The sequence below is a fragment of the Aquila chrysaetos genome, chromosome 1 (genome assembly GCF_900496995.4).
Source record: "Aquila chrysaetos chrysaetos chromosome 1, bAquChr1.4, whole genome shotgun sequence".
NCBI classification, from domain to species: Eukaryota; Metazoa; Chordata; class Aves; order Accipitriformes; family Accipitridae; genus Aquila; species Aquila chrysaetos.
In genome coordinates, this window is record NC_044004.1 from 79467822 (window position 1) to 79489910 (window position 22089).

General features: G+C 39.6%; 1 protein-coding gene across 5 annotated transcripts in view; it reads left to right on the top strand.

The window, feature by feature from the left end:
* Positions 1-22089, top strand: part of SEC24D (SEC24 homolog D, COPII coat complex component) — a 135530-nt gene that overhangs the window by 69095 nt on the left and 44346 nt on the right. Inside the window, exons 4-9 of one of the 5 annotated variants that reach the window (XM_030025526.2) lie at positions 7456-7639; positions 12874-13064; positions 15055-15181; positions 17281-17429; positions 19528-19797; positions 20595-20716. In XM_030025526.2, coding sequence (XP_029881386.1) covers positions 12914-13064; positions 15055-15181; positions 17281-17429; positions 19528-19797; positions 20595-20716 — 819 coding nt within the window. In that variant the 5' untranslated portion in view covers positions 7456-7639; positions 12874-12913. Of the gene's footprint in view, positions 1-7455; positions 7640-9304; positions 9449-12288; positions 12393-12873; positions 13065-15054; positions 15182-16866; positions 16903-17280; positions 17430-19527; positions 19798-20594; positions 20717-22089 lie in introns of those variants that run through there. The other 4 variants (XM_030025511.2, XM_030025518.2, XM_030025535.2 and 1 more) reach the window with 4 other exon arrangements.

Genomic DNA, 22089 nt, shown 5'->3' on the forward strand with positions numbered 1-22089 from the left:
CATGCCAAGGAATAAGAACTCTGTTCCTCTTAACGGTAGACTTGGCAACTGTCACAATCATGTCTTTTGTTACTAAGTTAGAGTATGTCTCTCTGAGTCCTGAGCTGATTGCATATGCAGTTAATAACAGGCATTGTTATTTGACAGGTGTGTTAGTTAGATCACACTCCCAGCATTTATATATGGTTCACTAAGAAGATAATTGAAGTCAGCTGAAAACGTGAAGTTTGCCATGCCACTACCAGGAAGGTATTTCTCGGTGCTTATGTTAGTGGGTGTCATCCTAGATGCTTGTAATGGCTTTATCATTATGGTTTTAGGATCTACTGTGGAAAAAAAAGAATAGGTGAAAGAAGCCACTTTCCTCCAAAACACAGAAACAGAGTTGATATCCTTGAGTGTTACTGCTTGATAACACGATAAATAGAAATTCATGCAGAGAGAGTTCCCCTGTAACTCTACAATTCACCATGTCAGGATGTAGATTAATGAAGATCTGCTCTCTAAGCGTACGCCTAGGTGGCAACATATCACAGGCCCTCTGTAGCTGAAGACCTGTCACCTTAAATACAGTGAGTAAAAATGTATGGATAACTCGAGTAAAGAGCCAAGAGTTTGGAGAAGAGAACTCCAATGTTTCTTTGGTGTTTGTCCTACCTGTTCTTACCGCAGCCAGTCCCAGATACTCAGGAAATACCTTCCTGAACTACTGGCTGAAAAGACGATGACTTTTTTGTCTTCCTGGACTCTCAAAGTCTTTTGAGATTCCAGGTGTGCATGCATGGGCCCACCATGTCCCAGCTGCACACTACAACAGGAGCTTCCTTTCTTTCTCCCACTCCTTTCTATGGGCCAGGCAATTTGGAAGTACAGGTGATGTGAAAGCACACAAAGGGTCTTGGGAAAGGGACCACTAAGATACATGAAAAGACGAGGATTTCAGAATGTGTCCAAGAATCAATACGCAAAACAGCTACAAAGGCTCCCCAAGATTTTGTTGTGAGGAACAAGTAAAACACATTCACTGCAAGGTTTGTGAACATGGGAAAAATGTTTGTGTCACTGGGATAACTACGTGCTTCTTGTTAATCTTGAAGTAAGGGTTTGGGCTAGAATTCATGTTTCTGGGTGTCATTCCACTGCTGTTTTTACTTATCACTGTGTTTTAGTAAGCAAGAACTAATTTTCTCTTGGGACTTGGGGAGACTCTTAGGTGTCTATCTCCATTTCATTTTGATTTCCAGGAGATGGGATGACTACATTTTTTTGCTTCAGTAGTTGGGAAAATACTCATAAAAGATTCTAAAGTAAAAAGAGAACTATTTGTGTGGTATTTTCTTTCTTGTTTTGGCAGGGAAATGTTGCATCACATTTTTCTTAATAGAGCCTACAGGAATCAAAACTTATCTTCTGTGCAAAAGCTTTTGAGTTTTGAATGTCTTCCTACATGAATGTAAGTAGCAGGTGTTCTGTGTTCCTCACCTCTGCCATAATGCTTCACCCTGCTCTTTGAATTGTCATTTAAAGGTGGCAGTTAAGTAACACAACACCTTTTATCTACCTGTTCATCTTAGTCAGCTTTTATGATCTCGCCTCTTCCTACTGAAAGAACCCAGTGGAAAACATTTCATGCCTACTTACTGGGCTAAACAAATACACCATGATAAACTCTCTTCTGGTGTATGACAATGAAATGAATCAAGAGTAACCATATCGTATTCAGTTAGAAAGTATATATTTTAATCACAGCTGAGCTATGAATTAGGCCCAAATAGTCTACTAAATTTTGAAATGATGGTTTAATGTGGAACTGAAGATTGAAGAAATATTGAAGATTTAACATGAGTCTGATGAATATTCACCTGCATCAAATTTCATCTTTTAAATTTTGTTTCCTGTTAGCAGGCATAAAAGTGATTAACTCCTTTGACTTGTTGCTTTTAAAGAGCTCAATGACTGATTACACGCATGGGCACAGTCCAGCATAAAAATAAGCTATTTTTGCATTGCAGTTTAAAGCAGGTATTGTTTGTCACTTGGAAGGCTCATAAGATTGAATTTTTCAGTACTGAAAACAAGAATGGGAGAAGCAGAGGAACAATTGAGTTATAATACAGTATGGGTCTCAGGAAGCTTGGGTTCTGTTTTTACGCTTGCAAATTCACATTTAATTTTTGGTCTGGGCCTGTAAAATAGGGAAAATAGCCGCTACACAGTGTAGCCTTGAGAAATCTGCTTGAACTTCTGAAAATCTCCATTTGTAGTTTGATAGTTTGAATTGTCCTGTAGTACCCTGTTCTCCCCTCTTTCCTCTGTACTACAAAATAAGCTGTAAGATTTGTAAAGCAGTTTCTAAAACTCACTTTACAAATACAGTGGAGTATTTTGCTTAGTATCTGCCCCAGCGAGTCTGATGTTGGTGGTTTCAACTATAGCATCTAGCAAAAGGACAGTGCATAAAAAGTTGCTATGGCATCAAGTTGTGTCTGTGGAAGGCTAACAGCATTGCTCACTCTTTGCATCTGGATGGTTCTGTTTAGATTTTTACCAGAGAAACAGTAACTACAAAGATGATACAACAAGGACGTCCCTGCATGAAATATTATCCTCCCCATGCAAATAACTGCAACAGATTAAAAGGCAATCCAGATATCTTCATTCCTGGCTATAGGAACAAGAATTCCAACTCTCTGCTTTGTTAACTAATTCCTTTCCAAATGCAGCAGATTATATTAGAAAAGTCTGCCCTCCAAAAACACCTTGATGTTTATTTAACCCGTGCTGATCCTACATCCTTGCCTGTTGCGCTGCATCTTCTTGCCAGGAACCAGTTTCCAGACTTCTCAGCTCCTTCTGACTTTGGTACAGGATTCTGCTTTTGGTGATAATCTACTTTTTAGCTGGTGTTGGCATGGATCTACCAGGTTTCCAGACAACTGCCAATGTCAGCAAATCCTGAACAAGTGTTTTTTGTGCCTCCACAGAGCAAATCTAGTATGCGTGTTGTGACAGCAAGCATGATGCAGCATTTTGCTCCTGTCCTCTGTTATTTTCATGCCAGCTGCATCTCCTATCCCTTTGTTGCATCTATGATATAACGTGATGGATTTTTAAAAAATTCCATTCTGATTTTCTTTGATTTAATTCTGATGTTTATTTTTGTTGATGATGGGGAAGGCATCAGTTAGTTTATACTAAAGGTATCCAAATAGCACAAAACCAGTATTTTGAAAAATACTGTTGTAATCAGTACTGATATTTTTACAGATGACAGAGATGCTTTACTGGTATGTAGTACCTCTATTATTTTTCCATGCTCAGGTAGATTTTTTACTTCCGCATTAATGGTGGTGTAAAGCAGAAGCACAGTGAATGTGACTGCGAATAAACATGAAAGTATTTGCATCTTAAGTAATTTCAGAGTGATTTTGAAGAGCTGTTTTTCTTATGCAACAGATTCATTCAACAGTTACGAGTATTTGTCAGTCCTAACGAATAGAAACCAACTTACCCTGCTTGTGATAGCAACTGATCAGAGAAAGGAAATAATGAGTTGCCGCAGACAATCAATAATATGGAACAAATACGACCTACTAACAGTAGGACTATACTCACAGTGTGTTGAAAGATCAGTAGCACTGGCTGAAATACAACTGCCTTACTAACTGGACAAATGGAAAAAACACACTGTAAATTCATCCCATGACTTCAATGAGAAAACTGAGTAAATCAATTAAATAGCTAGTTTGCTATGAAGAGTTAACTCAAACAGTTACTTTTTTTTTTAATGATAGTAAGCTTATTTGAGTACTCTTCTATAGCAAGACTCCACTAACACATCAGAAATTTTATACACAAGCAGGAAACATAAAACAAAAGCTGATGAAAGTAAAGCTACTTCAGATGCTTTTGAATGTAAAAGTGAAATATATCTAAGTTTGAGAAATTCCATCCATTCAGCAAGCAAACATGGAAAGGATCATATAACTTTCTGCTGCCCTTTCTCAGACTGATGGCTTAATTTTTATTCACAGTGCTTTATATATCATACATTATTCATCAGCTATAATAAGTTCTCATCTTTGTTTTTATGTTACAGTTTGTTATGTAGCAATTACAGGAGGGTAATCAAGTTTTCGGTTTTTTTTCTTTAAGAACTGGTAGTGAAATCTTCCACTCTCATGCATCTTAGACAGTACTAAATTAATTTAAAAAGATAATTGAAATTCCCCAACTGAAACATCACAGCAGTTTTCTCAGAACACCATATCTATCTCCTGTAAATGTTCCAGACTGAGTTGCCAGAATGTTGATTTCATTAGAAAACCAAAATAGCAACAATCAGTGAGAGTAAGCAGAGGAGCCTCACAGTTTGCAGATATTGAAAAACCCAGAGGCTTGAACTAGCCACAAAGTCTTTGTTTAAAGAAAGCAGCCACAGTCAGTTTTCTAAAGCACATTCGCTTTTGTAATGTGTGACTTGCATAGAACTTACCATATGTGGACCATAGAGCATTTTATAATAATTTCTGTTTCACTGAGTTTCAGGGAAAGAAAGTGGTTTTAGCTAATAGGGACCAACCTAACAAGAAATCAGGACCTTGGCTTTAAGGCAAGTGCCCTTTTCACAAGACCCAGAGTCTCTCCTAGGCAAGTAATAGCATTAAATGCTTTTTCACTCCCATATAATTTTTCTTCCCTAAATACAATTTTTTGCTTTGCAAATGTGCCAGTAAACTTTACCAACACTCTCCAAGGTAGGCAATGAACATCCTCTGTGGTGGTTGATTTTTGTCCTCTATTTGGGGGAGTTAGGGACCATGAAGACAAGAGGGTATATCATTGTGGACTTACCAGTTGCCAGTGATGTTTGAAAGGGCTGGGGTAGGGAAGGAGTGACGTGCTCCCAGTCCTTCCTCTCCTCTTCAGGGTATAACAAAATGCAGCCATTTCTAGGGTGGAACAATGCAGATGTTCAAAAGCTACCAGCAACTGTACAAGTGCAACAAAATTGCCCAGTTCACAGCAGGGAATAGAGAGTAATATTCAGTCTAAATGAACTTGGAGATGAATTCAGACATATAAAATATAAGTTTATGAATTGGAATTGGATTTACACTCCTTCTCATCTGAAAATATTTTGGAAACTTTAATGAGTGCAAGGCATCAGGGCCTCTTTGTGTGCGGTATGCTGAAAGCAGCCTGAGAGGTGGAACAGCCTTTACCATCACTGTGGCCTGGGAGGTCAGTATTTCGCAGGAGGGAAAAGGGAGAATCACTTGCATGATCCGTGTGCTCAGCAATCCCTAATTGCGTCCCAGTGGCCCCTCTGACTGGCCAGGCCCAATTTTGGTTCTGGGTACTCTGACTCACCACCTGCTCAATTAGTGTCTGATCTTGCAAAAAAAAAAAAAAAAAACCCCAACCAACTAAAATCCAGGTAAGGAACTAATTCTTCCTTTATTGTGGCCCTATGCCTGAGCTGAAACAGGACTGGGTGATAGTGGATAGTCACTGTAGGAAGTATCTGTTAACACCGGTTACTTAAGAGAAAATATATACAGCAGTGAATGCATGCCCAGGATTTTCACATTACCGTATTATTTTCCCTGAATAACAGCAGCTACATCAGTCCAATATTCTGAAAACCCTTTACTGTCTGTGTTTTCATTTTATATAGGGCAGTGTTTAAAGGGTGTACTCCAATATATTTTCTAATTGCCATTGAGATTGCTTAATCAAAATATCAGTATTCACTTCCGTTGTACCCTTCTTTATGTTTCTATTGTGCTTAGTTTTTTTCTATTAGAAATGTAACTGAGTCACAAAACTGATGTATTTCTTCTTACAGTAGTATTCTGTTTCCTGAAATATTACATCTTTCCTTTTTCTTCATGTAGCATTTTTAATCTGACCTCACAGTCACACTGCTTTTTTTTTAGAAAAACATAATCCCTTCAAAATTTGATTGCTTCTTTTTTACCACAGTCTTTGCTTTTATTTTAAACAAATACAACCTTTGTAAATATTAATTTCCATTTTGCTTGTAAAGTGCTTTACACTAAACTGTAAACTGTTTTCCATAGGTCTTAACTACACAGTAGACAAAACACAAAAGAAGATTTTAGTGATTATATGTAAGCAAGACAGGAAAAGAAAGTAATCTCTTTATGTAAACAGCTTTTAGGACCCTTGTGATGTTGTGCAAAAGCAAACCTGTTGCTTTGTCTGCAGGACATACAAATGAAATTAAAAGGAGAAAGTTTCAACAAAAAAAGCCTTTTAAAATGTAGAATCTTTGGGGTTTTATGAACTATTCCTTGAGATGAAATATTCTCTTCTTTAAAGAACATACCCAATATTGCCCACATCTTCCCCTAGAGAATGGTTTAGAATATATTTTGATTTAAAAAAAAAAAATCATATAGCACTGAACTGCAGACACTTGTCACAGCCATGTGTTAACACCATCAATCTTAACTGCTACAATAGCTGTACTATAGCTATCATTGTGAGAAATACAGGCCGGTAGCTCAAATGCATCACAGTGTTGTTCTGATTCTTCCTGGCAGCTTGTCCTAAGGCTGTATTTTAAGGACAACCTCTAAATGAAAAGTTTAGGTTAGGGTTTAGGTTTCCTGGAATCACACATTGTCTTAATGCATGCAGTGTGCTATGAGGTAGAGACATTGAGTTCTGCAGTTTGTCCATGACAGGCTTTTATAGACCTCCAGTAGTAACTTCAGGGAACAGATCAATCCCAAATGATGTTGATGATGATGATGATAATAATAATAATGATAATAAAACTGTTGGTCTCTGAAAGATTTGAGTTAGCCTTCTACAGAGCCTGTATTGGTTCTTATCCAATAATCTCCTAAGCTGATGGATGACTATGTGTGTTCTTTGTTTCAGAACTAATAGAAAAAATTGTAGTGAGAACTTCAAAAGTGAGATTTTAGAGGCAGGGGATTTGCTATTTTTTAATACAGATGCAAAAAGCATTATAGATTTAGACAAATTCTTCTGTTTACTTCACCAGTGCTAACTCCAAATTATGTCTGAAATATATGAAATGACATTAAGTTTTCAGCAGCATTGCATAGGTACAACTTCAGGATAAATTGATTTTTAAGAAAGGTAATTTAACCTACAAGATCTTAATTATTGATGATGATAGAGAAGAAACCAGTCTGATTCTCAGATTTTAAGATACAGTTTAATTAAAATGGTTTAATTAAAATGAAGTGACAACAGCTTAGCAATCCTGCAATCTCATTTTTATGAAATTACTTTCCAGACCAGGAATGCACTTAAATCTTTAATGACGTTTCCGTATTTCTGAAATTGAAAACCTTAAATTACTTTTAATGTTATAGGTGGAAACTGTAGAGAAATACTACTTGTAGCTTCAAAACATTCGGACCATGACATGCTGGGTGCCTTTTGTCTCAGTGTTCCAGGCTAAAGGACAATGGAAGCGAAGCTGCGTCCTCGAGGAAAGGTGCCTTGATCCTCTTCTATGGGCGGGCCTGAAAATGGGGAAGAACTGACAATGCCATAGCTTCTCCTTGCTATCTTTTGCTGATCTCATCTTTCAGTTTCACTGGAGCTGATTTCAGGGACGAGAAATCTGATAGTAAGTATTCAGTAGCCAAGTAAGTGCACGGTTCTTCAGTGCTGAATTATCCACAGCTGCTTACTGTTAATAGCTACGAGCTAGACACAACAGGACTGGTGGGACAGTGACCCGCCCGTCTCCACAACAGAACAGGGAATGTCCAAACTTAAAGCCGTTATTTTCCCCAGTGGCATGGTATTTCAAAAGACTTTTGTGTAACTGAAGGTAATCGTATGTGTCCATAAAACCAGCAAGAGAGATAGGCACAACGGGTGAAACTACAGGACAGCAATGATGAAAGGCATAGTTTTGCGTCCTGCTTATGAAAGAGTCTCTGATACTCTGCAGCCAAAACCACATCCAGTTTAACTGATGCTTGACACCTCATGGACAAAATTTTCCATTCTGATTAGACAGTTGTGAGAGATTTGAAAGGTTTTAGATTTTCTCTGACATATCCAATAGTATAAGCTCTGATAACCTGTAGAAAGCCAGCTTATATTATTCAGTTGTGAATCCAGCTCTGGATAGCAAAAATGTGGGTAGGTCAAGACTTGTTCTTGCCCACTTTGTGTTGCTTGCTGAGGCTTCTTGCGAGTCTTTCATGTAAAGGATGCCCCTGTGTATCTTCATTTTGAGATCTGTTTCAAAGGCACTGGGTTTTTTTTCAGAATTATTTTGTATAGTAATGAATGTTTTTGACAATCTTGTCTGAGGTAGCCATTACTGAGATTTAGCACCATGTAAAACTGTTCACTACTTTCAAAAGCTTTATTAAGGTTGTAGAACAAACACTTCAAGGACAAGAAAGCCTATGAAGCCTGAATTCCAGGTGCATATGAGTTGTGAAGCTGTCTTTGTGTGATGACTGTTTTCTGGTTGCTAATCCTCTGCTACTTTCCTTTTTTTTTTACTTTAACACCACAATGAATGTTTGTTTTTTGACTGGAAGGAACAGTCACTTTACCAATACATCTTTCTCCTGTTACTCCCATGTTTCTACTTTGTTAATTAGAATAACATTGAGTCTATCCTGTAACTGAGGTAGTATTTTAAATGTACTTGAAGAGTAACTAAAACCAGAGCATGCAAACAGGTAAAGTACCTGTATTGCATTTCGCTCTAGATATTCAGGTGGCATAATTTTACATATATATATATAGATAGCCGCAGATAAAAATGTGGTTTTAAAGCACATATGAGAAAGTGTCATATTTTTAGGACATTTCTATGTTTAAAGAGGAATTTCACCCCTCATGTAGAAGGAAAAATGAATTGATGATAACAGTGATAAGCTGCATGTACCGCGTGTATCGGTTTCCAGCGGATCTAATCAAGCTGCTCCGTATCTTTCCCTCCGGGACGCCGCTTCAGCCCTGCCGTCCCTGCTGCCAGCTTTTTTCCGACCCCTTTACCGTTTCTGAACACCCTTCACCGGCGCGGTCAGCGCTCCCGGCCGCCGCGGCGGGCGGGCAGGCAGGCAGGCAGGGGCAACCTGCCTCTTCCCCGTCGCGTTAGGTCGCAATGGTGGCGGCTCCACGGCGCTGGCTTTCGTGCGAGGCCGTGGGCCCTGGGCACCCCTCCCCGCCGCCCGCCGCGCTCTCCTCACGCTCACCCCCCTCCCCGCCCCGGGGCGGCCATTGGGGGACACGGCGTGGCTGCCGGCAGTGCGCAGGCGCCGCCGGCGGGGCCGGGCGCGCTCCCGGCGCGGGCGGGGGAGAGGCGGTGGCGCGCGGGCAGGCTCAGACGTGGCAGTTGGGTGAGTTGAGTGTCCCCGAGCGGCGGCGCGCGCGGGCGGGCAGGCGGGGGGCTGCGCGCGGCCCCCAGGTAACGGTCCTAACGGCCTCCCCGGGCGCTCGGTCCGTCTCCACAGCCGGCGGGGGGAGCGGGCGCTGCCGCCGGGGCAGCCCCGGGGTGAGGTGGGGGGGGCGGTCGCGGCTGTGCCCCGCGGGACGTGGGACCGCCGTCAGAGGCAGCCCGAGGGGCGGTGGGAGAGGGCAGGGGCTCTGGGCGCCCCGGAGCTGGGGGAGCTGCACCCTACCTGCGCGGAGCCCACGCGAGCGGTACGCTGCCCCTCGGCGCCGGCACGGGGGGGCCGGGCACAGGTACCGCCGGCGTGCCGCGTTACTGCTACCGCGGGCAGGCAGCCGTGTCCTGCGCGGAGCGGGGTGGTAGCACCGACCGAGTAGTGAGACCTGGTGGGGTGCTACAGTAACTTAAAAGTCTTAGTTAATGGGGACAGAAGCGTTAACTGTTTGCGGGTTTCGCAGTGAATTGGAGTAAACCTAAGCTTATTCTGTCATAGTTTATTCCAAAATGTGGTATTAAAAAAAAAAAAAATAGAAAATGTAATGTGCGTAGCTATATTCCATTCTGTGTATGTGTGTGTGGATACATGCACACACCCCAAAGATTATTTGCCAATTGAGATTGCGGCATGCCTTGGGGAGGGACAGCACCTCTTCCTAAATGATACGTTACCAAGCACAGTGTCTCTGAAGAAATGTAAAGTTAATAATTCTCCTTCGGTTAGCCAAAACCATGATCCGCTATTTTTGATTCTGTTGTCCTAGTTCTACATGCACAAAGTAGAGTTTTACATCTTGACAGAGAGGTCAGTGCAGTAGAGCATTGCATACGTACAGCAATCCTCTGAAAGAAAAGATGACAACCTATTCTGTAATAGCGGTAAATTAAGTCGTGGGTAAGTGCTTGTGTTAGCGTTGTTCCTCAGGCTATGGGGTGTAAAGTAAAGTAGTGTTCACAGAGACAGGGAGAAGAAAGTTTTCATGTCCTCCTGTGTAGTGACACTTGTAGTAAACAAAGCCAGGGAAAGACCTGGGCTTAGCAGATCCTCTGATCTTTCTCATGCAATTTCCAGAGTGAATCTGTGTGGCTCTTGTTAGAACCTGATCACTAAAACCTTAGGTGATCAGTTTCTGTTGATATTTCGGGTGTTGCCTCCAAAGTATTTTCATCCTATATTGGTATATATACGTATCTTGAGAAGGGATTAAATATGCTCAACCTTGAATAGAATCTGGAACTGTGTTTGATAAACGTACATTATTTTGCTTGTGGTTTGAGTTCCTGTCTCTCTTCAGCACAACCTCTTCGTGTTTATACTGTCTATGGGAAGTTTGACGTGGCAAGATTTTTTTTGTGTGAGTGAGTGAGGAAGTCATTTCCCCTGGATGCTGTCGCAGCTAAAGGTGTTGACTGTTGCAGCTGCATCAAAGTGAAAATCTCTTCCTTTATATAGATACAAAATTATATATATGTCTATGCTAGTGTGTAGGTAATTTAGTGCTGACTTACTGTCTTTTGGAGCAGCTAAAGCTCATACTGCCACGTCTTTTCTGATGGGGGCGGGGGAGGGAAGAAAGTGCGGTTGGCAGCAAGAAGCCTCTCTCTTTAAACATTATTTTTCTTCTCCCCATGTTTACCTTGTTAGCTAAGAAATAGGTAATCTTAGGGAGTTGTCTTCTATCTGAAGCAGTTTAATACTGCAACTGAGAAATCTTATGCTACATTGAGGAGTGTTGTTTAGAGCGTTGCACAGGCTATGTGTGAGGAGGACTAGGCCCTGAATCCAGCTCAAAGTGGTTTCTTCTCTGACGTGGAAGATTAGTAAAACTGTTGCAGATTTTTTTTTTTTTTTTTTTTTTTTTCCAGAAATGTATGTTTAATGTGAGAATCCTAAAGATGGGTTTTCTCATAGGGATAGCTTTTCTCTACTGACATGTGCCAGTGCAGCATGAATTTCTCTGTTGTGTTCTTAGAGCTGCATGTAATTTTGAGGTGCCATTCTGCATGCTTCTGGAGCAGAATTCCTGATTTACTTTCATCCAGTTTGCATACTCAAAGATGACTCCATGGCTCAAGCCTAAGAATGCGAAGTATAGATGGTTGGGAAACCTATTTCAAAGGAACACTTAACATTTAAAATGCTAGTTTATATGATGTATCTTTAGTTCTTTGGGGATGCCTGACCTATGTACTTGGGACTACAGAAGTAGTAAGTGCTCATTCAGGGTTTGGATCCTCAACATTTCTTGAAACAGTTTTAATTTGGGCATCAAGAAACTTAGTGGAATTCTGGTTTTGTTAAATTCAATATGAAGTCAAAATAAAAAATTCTGTCTTACATGGAAAAGAGAAAGCTAGCTGTCAATGCTGCAAAGTGTACAACTTCAATAACTTTTCAAATCCCTTCATGGAAGGGGCACTGTATCTGAAAACTAGTCTTATGAAATACAGTCATCTGGTTTAGTAATGCAGAATTCTTCAGATTTTCTAGTTCTAAACATGATTGCAATTATCAGGATACACTTTCCTGAAAGTTTCCCAAAACTTTATTTTATCCTGATTGCTTGTAATCAAATTCTGGTTTGTTTGTTTGTTTTTTTTTTCTTTCCTTAACAACAACAGAGTCAAGATGTGAAAGCTTAGGGAGAAGATGCCTGGTAATAGCAAGGACAACATATGGTACTGTTGAGGCCATACTGCCCTCAGAGAACAGCTTCTCATTTGTGGAATACCTTGTGCTCAATTTTGTCACGCTATGGAGTCCTGTTGTAAAAAGGCTGCTCAGGCCTGGGCCAGTAACGCAGAAGTTGGGTGGAAATAGGATCTCTCTCTATCCTGAACTTTATTCTCTCTTTCACCAGCGTCAAAAGCAAGGAATCTTCCTTCACTTGCTTGGAATGGATTTAATGTAGAAGGTTTGATGAAAAGCTGGTGCCATATTCCATACTTCCTCTAAAAAAAGGTGTGCTAGGACAGGAGAAGGGTTTGCTAGAGGAGTTTCATACTCTGGTCACTCTGCCTTTCCTTATTTTTTCAGTGTGTGCATTGGGGGGATATCTGGTATTTGGGGAGTGGGACTCACAGTGTATTTTTCAGGTGTAGTAGAAGTCTAGGTTTTCCCAGTAAAGAGAACAGTTTGAGACTTTCCTTTGAGTTTTTTTCCACCTGCACATCCATTACTTACCGTTTTTGTCTCCATGGGCCTGGGAGAGGTAAATCCCGTTCAGATAAATTCAGTGATTTGTTTAAATTCATGCAGTACGTGGTAGAGCTGAGGAAACCAAGTAAGCAAGCGAGCAAGCAAACCCACTATTTTCCCCTGACTTACAGGTCCTTTTTTGCCCTCAAATGTATCTTTTGTCTTTTTTGGGAATACAGTTCACAGCCTTTTAAAAGGCACAAAGAGTGAAGAGTAGTAGCAGGTGTCACTTTCTCTTTTGCAGATTAAGAGGACCCGATACTTGGAATGAGAATATTGCCATCATGAGTCAACAAGGTTATGTTGCAGCACCTCCATATTCCCAATCCCAGCCAGGAATAGGAGGTTTTTCTGCAGGTTTTGGACCACCTAATTCTTCACTTCATTATGGGCATTATGGGGACCCTAACTCCTCATACTCAGCACCTCAACCAGGTATGAATTTGGCTTGAAATGTGTTTTCAGGGTCTACTTCTCTGTGAAGGTATTTTGCATCATTTTTTCTTACTTGTGTCAGCACAAAATGCTCAGTTTTACACTGCTACTGCAAAGGCATACTGCACTAGCTTTTTCTGTGTTATTGTTGATGCTCAGATGTTGATGTAAGATGCATGGTAGTGGGTATCTGACCTTCGCCTGTGAATTCCATTGTCCAGGACGCAATAAGCACCAGTGCTTAATGCTGTATTATGAGTAATACCTAATACAGACAAATACAAAAGGGGTGATTTCTGTGAATAGAGAAATGTTTCTCAACTCGTATGTGTTCATGGCAAGCAAGCTGTCAGAAGTGGGTTGTATTCTTCACAATAGGACCTTTGTCCTGCTGAATTCTTGAGCACAAACTTGCCTATGAGTATGAGCGGGTGTTCTCCTACTTAAGCTTGCTTACTGGGTGATGTATTTGGATGATGCATGGTAAGTAGAGCCCGTCTGCTTTCTAACCACTCAGGAGACAATTACCTTCTATGAGGAAGGGCACCTTGGGCACAAGCAGATTACAAGCAAAGGGGATATTTGCTTTATTTCTACCAGCATAATCATGCTACAGATAATGTCATTGACATCCAACAGATAAATATGGCTGTCTTTGTCTCTCCTTTGCTTTTCATTAATTTTAACTTACTGATACATGGCTTCAGATCTTTCAAGAAGTATAATATATGAGTATATGGTAGCTGAAGCTTAAAAAAAATAATTTGAAAGCATGGAATTTAAGCCCATTTTGCTGTGTGTAAGTCATGCTGGTCTGATTTCAGTAAAGTCAAAGTAGGCGTGCTACACTAGTGAACTGGGGCTGTGGAAAATATCCAGAGAGTAAGGTTTCCTCTTCCCTCTGCTAGTCTACTAATAAACATAGCCAAGATAGGGAGGCAGGAAGAGGGACCATCTCAATATTTTGCCTGATGTCACAGGGGAAAATTAGTTAAAATAGTAAAGATGTCTGAAGTATTCTCTAAGGCATCTAAAATAAAAAAATTGTTAAAATTTTTAATAACATTCAGATTATGATAAGTTACATTAAATTTAGTATTTGAGATGGTGGAGTAAGGTAATGACAGAACTAAGTATCCAAGTATATTGAGGTTTTTTAAATGTTCTGTGGTGTCCTTGATTTTTGTGTTATCATGAGAACAGAAAAAAGAAGTTTTACCCAATTTCTCTAAAACTGCTTCTTAAAGACAGCAGGAGTTGTGTTACCTTAATCCAATGCTGAATATAGTCAGAAGATAGAACTACTTCTCGTAATTGGCTTTAGAATACTTGGGGAAAAATATCAGTTTTGGTACCAAACAAATTTTTGATGTTAGAGTAATTTAAAGGAAAATAAGTCAAGAAATACAGGTTGGAAAGCTGTTTATTCAGCACCGCTGTTTACATAAATTGTAGTCTCTTTATAGTCACTGTTCTAGATCTGAATTAAGAACCATTTTTAGCATAGGTTTACAGGTTCTACATATGGAGGGGTTTTTTTGTTTTTGTTTTTTTAAAGGTTGTTCCAAGTTTTCTTTCTGATCATGGTCTCTGAAATCAAAGGGACCTCTTGCTTCTACCTATAAAGATAACTGGGTGACAGGGAATTACCGGTATCCCAAATTGAATTGCAGGGTCTGTTTGTTCATTCTTGTTTTCTTACTGTCCCTTTTGGGTGGAAAGTTACCAACTACGATTTGCTTCCTTTTTTACTATCTGTTCTTTTTCATATCTGCTTCTATAGTTGACGAGAAATCTGTCCTTTCTTATGGAATCACAGAATGGCTGAGGTTGAAAGGGACCTCTGGAGGTCATCTGGTCCAACCCACCTGCTCAAGTAGGGCCACCTAGAGCCCGTATTCTTATTGGTAGAGCAGGGCTGTACACTTGTATTTTTTGATCTTGTGCTTTCTTACAGAGTTCTTACATAAAAGTACTTCTTCTTTTGCAGGTGTGTCAAAATTGTCTGTGCCTTTTGGATCTTCGGCTCCTGTTGGGCCTCCACCACCTGGTACACATCAATTCAGCCAGACCAACTTCCAGAATGGGCCCAGTACACCAGGGCAACAGCCACATAGGTGACTTTCAAAAATTAATACATGAGATCTAAGCTATTTGACCTCTGTTACCTCTCTTCGGCTGCTTCACTGACATTTAAGTATGGCATCCCTTTAATCTTCAGCAGTTCTGACTTATTCGAATTCTGAACTGGATCTTCTGGTTCGGTTCCCTGTGATGTTAAACTGCCAGATCCTACAGTATGATCTGTAATCTCATTAAGTTCCGTTTTACAGCCAGTCAGGTCTTTATCATGCATTGTGTGGAGTTTTTTTAATTATGCTTTCTTTTTGATCTTAGACCCATCGCTTCAAAGCAGCAGTAAGGTGTTATAAGTGCTGTTTGATATAGAAGTTGCATTATTATTTTTGTTTGCTTTCTGCTGTCTTAATTCTCCTTTGTTGTGAGGTACCAAGAAGTTGTTATTTACAAATTAATGGTTGCCAGCGAATTTTGACTAGAAGCTGGTGCATGTATCTATATCTGTAGTTCTCCCCTCCGTGCCCCCCCCCCCCCCCCTTGTTAGGATGTCTTTGCTTCGTTGTTGTGGGATCATAGCCAAGTTTCCATAGGGTACTTTAAAGACATTTTATAATGCAGTTTTGTTATACCTTCTCAGATGGATGACTGCTACTCTCTTGCTTAGGTCTGAGATTGACTATGAAGAGTTTATCTGAAGTGCCGTTTCCAGAGCTCACAGGAAGAAGTGAAGGAGACAGGAGTGGGGAAGGGAGAAAATAGGGAAAGGTGGAAGCTGTAAAAAGAAATCCTGGAAAAGTGATTGTACGAGGGGATAGCCAAGCTTTATTACATAGTGGTTATATTGCAGGTAGTTATAAGTGGGTAAATATGCTTAGCTCTTTTATTTAATTCTGTCAAATGTTAATTATTTTGCTCACATCCCGGGAGTGGCAAAATTAGTTTGCGTACCTATAGCTATTTTAGTTTTAGTGAACTTGACACCGTATAACAACATTCTTGTTTTAGTTGGTTGAAGTCTTAATCTGCTTCCATGCTTTTTAGTTATTGTATAGTTACTTGTGTTCAAATAAAGCCATGTATGTGTTTTATTAGGCATCAAAATAGGGAAGCCTGTTTGTTGGCTGTGTGTTATCACTGTGTAAAGGAGGACTCAGAGAGACTGGTGATCAGTTGTAAAAGACAGTGTACTAATGCATAGGGAGAAGTGGTATTTGTTCTGAAGATGAAAAAGCAAGGTGAAACGGAGTTGAGTGGACATGACCAACCCAGAAAAATACTGATTCTCTTTCCTAGCTTCCAGTCATTGCCCTGACAGCTGCACATCTACTGTTTTTCACCTTATCTTGTTTTATTCCCAAATTGCTGAGAGTTGCTATTCTAGGCCAGGAAATTTACACATCAAAATTTCAAGGAAAGTGAATTCTACTTCACTTGAAATAGCTAGGCCCCTCCTCAGTTTTAGAAGTGGTCATAGGAAAATCAGTGTAGATCATCTCTGGGAGATAGCCTGAGATCTTATTTTTCCAGAGTGAAATAGTCTGGTAGGAAATATCTTTATAAGCCACATGTGTGTTACCGCTTTCTTTTCTTTCATTATTTTTCTTGCATTCATGTTTTTCCATATCTGATAATCATGAAGCAGTTTTTCCCAACCTGCATCTTCTTTTTTCCTCTACTACAGGGAACATCTTAAGTTTCTCACTTCATTTTCTTCTCTTCACAGATGCTTCTCCTAATCTTCTTCACCCATCCCCCATAGGTAATTTTCCTTTATAAGCATGGAAAGGGGATGGAGTGATGCGATAGGTTCAGAAGCTTGTGTTTCTTAATCTTCAAGCTTTCATATAGTTATTACTACTCTCTATTTGCCATGGCATATTCGCTCTTCTTTGTTTCTAACAAGTATGCAAACAAATATGTACTGTCTTTTTTTTTTTTTTAAACAAGTGTGCAATCTCTCTATGCTTCATGACTATTTTAATACAAGTATACATTTTCTGAGCAGAATGTAAGCAATTAAGAGTTTCGCTGTCCTAATTAATTGTTTCAGCACCACCCTTGAGAAGGTATGAGATCTTCTAGAATTATGATTGGTTGATTTAATTTTTTGCGTAACTGCACTAATTTTTCCCTTCAGGTTTCAAGGCCCTCCACCTCCAAGCAATACAGGACCTTCCTATCCTCCCTACAGTCATCAGTCACAACCAGCCTACCCAAATACTGCATCCACTTCATCTACAACACAACTTGCTAACCAGCTCAACAGCATGCAGATAAATAGCTATGGTAATCAGTTTTATCTGATCTGATTGGCTTTTTCTCATTTAAAGCTATTAAGACTATGATAATTAGAAACTTACTGAACTTCTCCATAAACAGAAAATGAAATCTTTGACCACTATAATTTGCTCAAGTTCTTGGAATATTTTTTTTTTAAACCTCATCCTATTCCTTAAATCGATTTTCTTGGGTTCATTCTGAATTGATGTTTGATGAACCTTCCGTAGAAGTCAGCTATCTTATCAGTCATTTCTCAGATTACGTGGTGATCCTGCCAGTAACAGCCTAGGCATGAGCAATAATATGCAGGCAGGGCTTCATTTTTCTCAGCTTTTTAGAGTTTCTCTCTGTTTTGAAACTATTGTATTCTTTTTTGTCCAAATCTTACAGTTTAGTTTTTCATCTAAATTTATTTGCACTTATTTTGAGGTTAAAACATCTCAAACTTAAGCCACAAGGTAAAGATGTGATCATGTGATTCTTCCATGTAAATTACTTCCCACCTCTAATTTTCTGTTTGGTTATATCTGCCTTTCCAGAGTATTTCCTGGTGAAATTTAGCATTTCATTTAAAAGGAGTAAAATTCAATTAGCATCTTGTTTTTCTGAGGCCAGTGTGTTTAGGAGAATGAATTTTTTAAATTAGGATCACCTTGGTGGTTGATATCTTCGTAAGATATCTGTAAAGGTGAACTTTTCAGTTCAGGCTGCACTGATACTGTATCACTGTTCCTACCCTGGCTTTATGAGTTGCTGATTTGACTTGAATGAAACCTGCATAAATACCATGGGTCTGACCCTCTGTTTGTATAATTGCTTGTGAAAACTTACACCTTCTTCACCTTAGAAAAATTAATTTAGACTTGAGTTCAGCCTTGATGTACTGAACTGCAAGTGCATAATTAACTTAGGCCTTTTTATACAGGATGAAGTGTGGCCCAGCACCTCTAGAGCACTTCATATATAGCAACTCATATTATTTAGAGCAAAACTTTTTTTTTTTGCTTCCTGCCTTCATTATATTGCTTTCAGCGATAATTATGTAAAAAATAACGTTCTTGTTTGGGTTACACGCTGGAAGGTTGACGTACCCTTCAGACCACTGAAGACATAGGTTCTTTACAACTCTGCCTCTGTGTTGGGTTTTGTTCTTCTGATTTTTCCTTAGCCGTAAGTCTAAGTTGGTGTAACTTGACGGAGTGCTGAAATTCACAGCTTGTAAAGCTACTGGAGTGATGTTTGTTTGTACCAGCTGAGAACCTGAGCTTGTGTTTTGCATGTGAAATTTTTTTTTCAGTTAACAAGTCTGGCAGAAGATGCATTTCAATATTTGTATATTAACACATTGGTCCTTTTGCTCCAAATGTAATTTCGGTTATTTTTTTAGCTTTCTTGAAAATTATTTTGCCATACGTCTTTGGGGAGAAATTTGACTAAAAAATGTAGGTTTTGTAAAGTAATAAGTATTTACAGATTGTAAGTCTCAACCTGCCCCCCCCCCTATTTCCAGGGTCCTCTTAATTCTAACTGGAATCTGGATCTTATAAACAGCAAACTATTCCTCACCAGTGTGTACAAAATAATTCCCACATTTCATCTTTTAGCATCAAAACCAGAAGATGGTTGTAAACCGGATAAAATGAGTGGATTTATCTTCCATCAAACCTGTCATGGTGAAATGCAAATAGACTAGCAAAAACATGCTTCATAAGAGAAATTGATTATTAAGCAAAAAGAATGTTGTTTCACATTATGAAATTAAATATTATTTCAAAAGCAAATAGTGATTTATGTGTATTCCAATCAAGAATTGTCAAAGGCTGGCTTCCCTCTGTCTTTCCCCATCCACCCCAGCTGCTGGGTTTTATTGAAAATAGAGCCAGAAGAAATAAAATTGAATATCTGAATCAGTTCAGACTTAAACTATGAGGTCAGTTTATGCTGTTACGTGAACAGGCATTCAGAATCCCCATAATGCAGCATTGTCAGTAGGGGATACAGTATTGCCTATATATTGTAAATGTATTGACCAAAAATAGAACACATTCCACACAGAGTTAGTAGGTTTTCATTTTTGTCTCAGCTGACAGAGTTTCTTGCTCAGGTCCTGGCATTACTCCGAGCACTCGCATGTCTTCTGGGCATCCGGCATCTTTTCAGGGTCCACAGCTACCACCACCAACCCAGCAGCAAGTCGCTTTACCACCTGGATCACAGGTTCCTCCACCAGCAAATAATGTTAATGGCCTTTGTGCTCAACCATCGTTGCCTCCTATGGCCAGACAAGATGGAATCCCTGGGCCTGTCCCCCCAAATCCTAACTTGCAGCAGCTTTCAGGACAGCCTCCAGGGCCTGGATATCATCCTCAGCAAGGTAAGGAAGGATGTTTGTTATGTAATTGAAAACAAAACATGTATGGAGAATCACTGGTGGAACTGTGACCATTCACAGCTGATGTTCTGCTGACTTGGAAAAATGAAAATTTAATCCTTTTTTTGTAGAATGGAAAGATTTGCATTGTCAGTCAGTACATTCAAGGCAGACTGTGCTTTTGCTCAAAAGTTTAGCGCTCTGTTGAGACTGTAACAAGAAAAAGGAAATTAATTTGGATCAGGAACAGAAATATTTTGGTTAGTAATGAGTAGAGGCACAATGTACTATAGAAAGGAGTTTTTCTTATACTCTGTAAAGGTATAGGTTGTTCTCTGTCTTACAGCGCTGTCGTAAGTGGCTTTCAAAAACGCTTTACTGTATCAATAAAAAATTGTAACTGAATACAATTATTTCACCTGACACAGGTGAGTAAAACAGTTATTTTGACAACTAAAAAGTCAGCTAACTAGACCCGTTTGCATTGACTGATGCTAGGGGAGAGATTCTCACTAATGTAGTGGCCTGGTTTGAGTAGCTGTGGTAATCTCTACTAACCATCCTACTTGACGTATACCTGAGAACTTTGGAGCCAAAGTTGTCGCACCTAGTCTTACGCTTACCTTTAAAATGCAGACTGCATGAGCCAAAGTAATCCATGTCCTTTACTTGCTGGAAACAGAAGGGAAGGAGAAGTTGCGTTTAGCTGAGCATGAATGAATTGTGTGGCAAAAGTTGATGTTAAAAATTGATAACGCAACTTAAATACTTTAAATGAATTGTCATTTGTAACTCGGCAGCAAGCTATGGTCCTCAGATGGCAGGATCTCAACTGTCTTATCCTGGTGCTTTTCCTGGAGGTCCGGCACAGCTCCCAGGTCCACAGCAGAAGAAGCTTGATCCTGACTCTATTCCAAGCCCAGTAAGTAACGTGGCACTAATTTTTTGTAAAAGTAAATTTCTGCTGCATTTTAGTTAAAGGAATGACAATGCTAATATTGTATTCATTTCAGTCGGTGGGTTTTTTTGTAACATAAAATTGCACTTACGTGGCTTCGTTCACAAGGTATGTTCCAATTTTTAGTGTTTCTTAATTACATGCAATTTTGTACTCTGTGCTGTCAGTTTTGGATAAATTAATGCATTACCTTAGTTTTAGTACTGAAGAGGCTTTATAACCTTATCGAATGTGGGACATACCCATGACTCCAAATACTTTAATAGGAATTCTCAACAGGAGTCTTAGTACGACAGCGAGCAGTACTGAAGGATTACTTGCATTCACTGCAGCTAATCACCTTTCCTTTTCACTCCAGAAAGTTTGATGGCTTAAACGTAGTAACAGACACCTAAAGTAGAATTTGTGGAGAGTACAGGTACGTGAAGTCTAAAACTGCAATCCTGGAAATGCTGAGAAGTCCCATGCTCGAACGCCATCTCACCGTTTGATTTCAGGAGTTTCCCAGGCAACTAGAATTATTTGCCTGAGCATCCTTCCAGTTGCTGCAGCCTTGTAAAGATTTCAGTAGCTTGGAATATACCTAATGCTTAAGCTTCGTACAGGTTGAAGAGGCTCAGCTGTTGAAGCACGTCTGAACATGCACTGGTGGGACAGTGTTTCTTCTTAGAATGGTATTGGAGAAAGAGAAAACAAGGTTGTGGTTGTGTCCATCTTAAATAGTCTAATTGTTACTCAGAGGAATAACTAGTGAGATGCAGGCTGCATTTAACTTATTTACTGAGAACAGCTAATTGAAGTAGAGGGAGAAAATGTGCTGAACTCATGGGGAAAACACATTCTGATGCACACACTTATACTGGTTCTGGCAATTGTCTGGACAGGTCAAAAGGTCCTTGGAGAGTTGGGATTCTTGAAGCCAGCTGTGTCCTGCAGCTTTGACCTAGAACTTTCTACTTAAAAAATGTATTAACCACCACACTGTAAGCTAGTCTGGGTGAAGGAGTCTTCCACTTCTCTGCTGAGGTAGTATTGCTGTACAGGAAAGAATTTGTGTTCCACCAAGATGAGGGAAAAGCATTTGTGTAAAAGCCTGACACTGTCTAGCAGGGAGCAGCCTTAAATTGGGATTTTTTTTTTTTTCCTTCTAGAAAGGATTATTTGTTTTATCCAGTGATGGTTTTGATGTGAAATCCCCAGAAATTTGGAAAAATGCTTGTTGATAATCACTTAGAGGTTAATGTAACAACTGCAATTGCCTCTGTTAAAGGCAATTTTCAAGTTAAATGTAACTGAAAACCATTGTGTAAAAAAAACTAAAGTGAGTGTCTGTATAA